This window comes from Mus pahari, chromosome 14, assembly GCF_900095145.1.
Source record: "Mus pahari chromosome 14, PAHARI_EIJ_v1.1, whole genome shotgun sequence".
Classification (NCBI taxonomy): Eukaryota; Metazoa; Chordata; class Mammalia; order Rodentia; family Muridae; genus Mus; species Mus pahari.
The window spans coordinates 23,193,381-23,198,043 of NC_034603.1; the positions used below are offsets into that span (position 1 = coordinate 23,193,381).

Genomic DNA, 4,663 nt, shown 5'->3' on the forward strand with positions numbered 1-4,663 from the left:
TGGGAGCAGCAGGGGACAGATCTCCAGCTTGTCAGGTCATTGGACTTGGTGGCCAGTGCCTTTATCTCGTGAGCCATTTGCTAGCTCTGAAAGAACTTTATAGAAAACCAAGCTGAAAGAGACTTGGCTACTCTTTCCGAAAGTTAACCTTAAGTCATGTCCAAAAAGTACACATAGCAATCACGGTGATGTTTGTGATGGAGCAGGAGACTCAGAGTCCTGACCACTTGTCCCATTGGTGGTCTCTGAGATGTCTCCAAGGGCACCTAGGTTCTGTAAAGGTAGACCGGGAAACTGGTCCTCCGCCAATCCTTACATTTTACAAGAGGAGGGATCTGAGGCCCGAGGGCAGATAAAAAGTGTCCAGTTGACTCCTCGTGCTGGCGGCCAAGCCGAGGCAAAGCTCAGACTCAGACTTGATGTTCAGATTCTATGTCTGGGTCAGTTACCCCCCACCCCACCCCCAAATCACTGACTGCTACAGGGTATTTTGAACCATTTTGTCTTTTGAACCATTTTGTCTTCTTCCCCATCTCACAGCTTCTTCATAATGCCCCCACTTAACCATGGCTCTTACCAAGATGCCCGCATTCTTCACAGCCAGGGGGAGTCCCAGGATCCCTGTGCCCATGTTGCCTTTGACCAGATGAACCAATGTCTGGAACCCGCTACAGGAAAGGAAGGCAGTCAGAGGACATGGAAGTAGAGATGGGAAAGGACCTAGCAGCCATTCCCTCATAGTGTGCCAGCACCTCAATTAAACTGGTCAGGTAAATTCATGGCCATCTTGATTTTCCTGTATCCTTGCTTTAGCACATGTGGGTCTCCTGGAAGGTGACCACCCATCCCAAGATATCCAGAACTGTTCCAGCATTAGCAGTTTGGACCCTGCCTGTGCCACAGAGCACTAATTGTATGAGACCCTGTATGTGCTGAGTCTTTAAATATAACATCTCATTTAATTGTCTTGGCAGGACAATAAAGTAGGCAATGGTGTGGGGTTTGGGTCTGTAGATGGGAAATGGAGGCCTCAAAATACTTAGATAATTTGTCCACGAGTGCACGGTGGAGTTGTGGCTGGACCCTGGGAGGTAGACCCAGGACAAGGGAGGAAAGGGCAGCCCCATATCTTCACAGAGGAAACCGAGGCCCAGGGACCAGTGTGACTTCCTGAACTGTGGCGGAGACAGGACTGCACTCCCAGAATAGGGGAAAAGGCAGACTGGAGACGAGCCCCGGGGACTTCTCAGCAATAGGTCAGGTGATGTCGGTCATCTGGGGATTGGTCTCCAGAAAGATTTTTCTTTCTTTTCTTCTTAACCCAGGGCATTAAGTCTGGGGAATGGCATGACCCCTAACCCAATAAAACCTAAGTTAAAGCAAAATACTCCCACTCTTTCTGTTGCTGTTGACTTATGGTACTCAGGGTCACACCCGCCGGGGCCTTGTACGTGCTAGGCAAGAGCTCTGCCGCTGAGTGGTGCCCTCAACACTCACCATTTCTTCTCTCTCTTTCTCCTCCATCCTCCCCCACTTCTCTCTTGATCTCCTATAGCACAGACTAGCCTCAAACTCACTATGTAGCCAAGGGTTACCTTCAGTTTCTGATTGTCCCACCTCCACACACCCAGTGTTGAGACTACAGCTATGTCACCATGCCCAGTTTATGTGGTGCTGGGGATCAAACAAAGGGTCTTGTGCCATCCAGACAGGCACTCTACCAACTGAGCTATACTGGGAATATCCAGCCTCAATTTACTTCTTAGTGAAGACAGATGTGAAGTTGATCCAGAGGACAAGGTCATTAGGGGAGAACAATTCCAAGTTGGGACTTTCTCTCCCAATGAATCTCAAATATCCCGGCTCTCTTCTAGATGTTTCTGTATTCCTTGTGACACACAGTACTAAGCTTTCATCTAAACCCCCAGAAACCTTAGAAATTCCCCCAAAAAACCCTTGCAGCCAAGAGATTGTCTGCAAGAAGGGACAGGAGTCTGGCAGGAGCCTGGAGTTTGGAACCAGACAAACCCAGGATTACAACCCAAGGCTGCTACTTATCCAGCTCTGTCATTTTGTGGGGGCACATGTTTGGCTCTGTAGTGCCTCTGCAAATGTTAAGAATAACAAAAAATTTTGAAAGAGCTCGCTCAACTCCCGGTCTCTATGTTAACCCCCAAGTCCTTTAGCATGGGAGGACCTGCCCATGGATTGGTGGGAGTTAAAGAACAATTGGAGGGGGGCCGGTGGTGGAGAGTCCTGTGTGCCTGTCTCTCTCCCTGTGGGCGTCAACATTGCTGACAGAGAACTACATCCCCAGCCCCCAGCGATGGGCCTGTTTTGCAACTGGGAAGGGGTCAACGGGTCACTTAGGAAATTTCTAACTAAAGGACTTAGGAAATCAGAATTAGCTTGTAGCCATTCGTTCGGTCAGCTTGCAGTGTGTCGAGCCGTGCAAAAATCTGGACAAGGAGCCAGGAGGCCCGGGTCCTTTGGTGACCTGGAGCCACCATCACAAGTACTTTTTAAGCAGCTAAGAGTACACAAGTACTCGGCTCTGGGGGGCTTCATGCTCACACAGAAGGTGTAGCCATCCTGGGAGGAGCAAGCCATCCTTTCTTGACTTTCTCCAGCTGGCGAGTGGACACTGAATGCAGAAGGCCAGGCTCCATCCCCCGCCTGCTTTCTCAGCCTGAACTCCCTGTCTCCAAGCCCCACAGGCTCCACTCTGGCTCTCGCTTGTTTTATTCTTTTGATTTTTAAGGAGTTGAAATTGCCACCTCCACCATCCAGGACACGGAACACATGAACCAGCTGGTTGTCTCAAAGTTGAAAAATACCCTGGTCTGCTGTGGGTGGTCCAGGGGCCTCCGCAGCTCACTCAGTGACCTCTAGCACTTAGAAGGCCCAGGACCAGACCCAGGGACAATGGAGCCATTGAGGCCATTCCTGCAGTGTCTTGTATGCTGTGTGGAGAGAGGCTGTACCCATTGCTCCTTAAAGCACGAGCCTGGGCTGGTTAGACTTTTCTATGTTGGTGAAGTCAGGTAGGGAGGAAGAAGAAGAAGAGGAGGAGGAGGAGGGTGTTGGAGCCCTGTAGCTTGTCACGTTCTGAAAACCTCTGTGAATGTCCCCTTCTCCGGACTCCATCTTCCGGGAAATGGAAGACACTAGAATCTTCCATATGCTGTTCTTTGAGTAGTACCATGGAAGCCCCAGCGGCAGCAGGACCGGGGCTTGCTACAGGGAGAGGCTTGCTTGTTGCTTGCGGCCGAGGCCACTGTGGTTTTCATTCTCATCCCAGCTTCCCCTCCAAGCTCTGCCACCCTCCTAGACACTTAGAGCCCCAAACCGACTTTAACAAAAGTGCTTAGCCTCCTTCCTTCCACTAAATCTTTGCATGCGACTTAAAGCTGTTGGGTCTCAGTTTCCCTCTCAGGACTTTTCAGATTCTAATCGTGCCCCTAACTAGAACGGCCTATTTGACACAGATCCTGACTCCACTTTTTCCTCTTCGGTGTTCCCGGCTGCACAGTGAGTGGGTTGAGGGTCAGACACGCCCACCTCGAGATCCGGACTGGAAGCTAATGGAAGCAGACGTGGTAGGGTGGGAGGGAGCTGCACTCACGTTATGCCCTTGGTCTTCTCTGATGACTCTGAAGAGCTCCCACTCACTGGACTGGGATCCTGGCTCTGCACCTTCTTGGCACTCTCAGGAAGGTCCAGATTGACAGTGGTGGCTACCTGCGGACTCCCGACACTCTTGGTCACAGACATGATGGCTTCAGAAAGGGCGAGCTCAAGGTAGGGAGAGGGCAATCAAGGAGGTATATGTGCAGGTGCAAGTTTGGCCCAGTAGATCTGGCCAGAGAGCTTGTTCTGGCCCGGCTGGAATGAGACCACGCCCACCTGCACGGACACCCCGCCTCCTCTTGCTTAAAGAAACCCAGAGGGAGGAAGAGAGGAAAGAGGGATTTGGGGAGAGAGCCATAAGCTTTATTGGTATTACCCAATCAACCACAGTGCAGTTAACTGTGTGTGTGTGTGTGTGTGTGTGTGTGTGTGTGTGTGTGTGTGTGTGACAGGATCTCCTGTAGCCCAAAGTGGCCTGTAATTCATTAGATAGCTAAGGATCACTGGGAACTTTTGAGCCACCTGCCTCTACCTCCTGAGTGCTGGGATTACAGCCATGTACACCACTGCATCTGTTTTTTATACAGAGCTGGGAGCAGGACCCAGGCCTTTGAGCATACTAGGCAAGCAGTCCACATCTGAGCCATATTTCCAGCTATCCTGATGATTTTAATGACGAGAGCTGAACTATTTATTATACACTCTGCTAAGGGGGTACCCATTTCTGCCTTTGAAAAAAAAATGGGAGGGGCAGCTGACACCTCACCTAGAGCAGGGCTCTTTCTAAGGTCCCACATCCCACATCCCACATGTAATTCTGGTTTTTTGTTTGTTTGTTTTTTGAGACAGGGTTTCTCTGTGTAGCCCTGGCTGTCCTGGAACTCACTTTGTAGACCAGGCTGGCCTCGAACTCAGAAATCTGCCTGCCTCTGCCTCCCCCACATGTAATTCTGAACTCGTGGCGTATCTGTGTGTTTGTATGTATGCGTGCATGGTGTGTATATGGGGGGGGGTAAAGAGCTGGATTTGAGGT

At 50.5% G+C, this 4,663-nt stretch overlaps 1 protein-coding gene across 1 annotated transcript in view; it reads right to left on the reverse strand.

The window, feature by feature from the left end:
* Nucleotides 1–3,801, reverse strand: part of Slc36a2 (solute carrier family 36 member 2) — a 24,338-nt gene extending 20,537 nt beyond the window's left edge. The window contains exons 1-2 of the mRNA XM_021211703.2: nt 3,626–3,801; nt 578–668 (exon numbers count right to left, since the gene is read on the reverse strand). Coding sequence (XP_021067362.1) covers nt 578–668; nt 3,626–3,774 — 240 coding nt within the window. The 5' untranslated portion in view covers nt 3,775–3,801. The remainder of the gene's footprint in view (nt 1–577; nt 669–3,625) is intronic.
* Nucleotides 3,802–4,663: the final 862 nt, after the last annotated feature.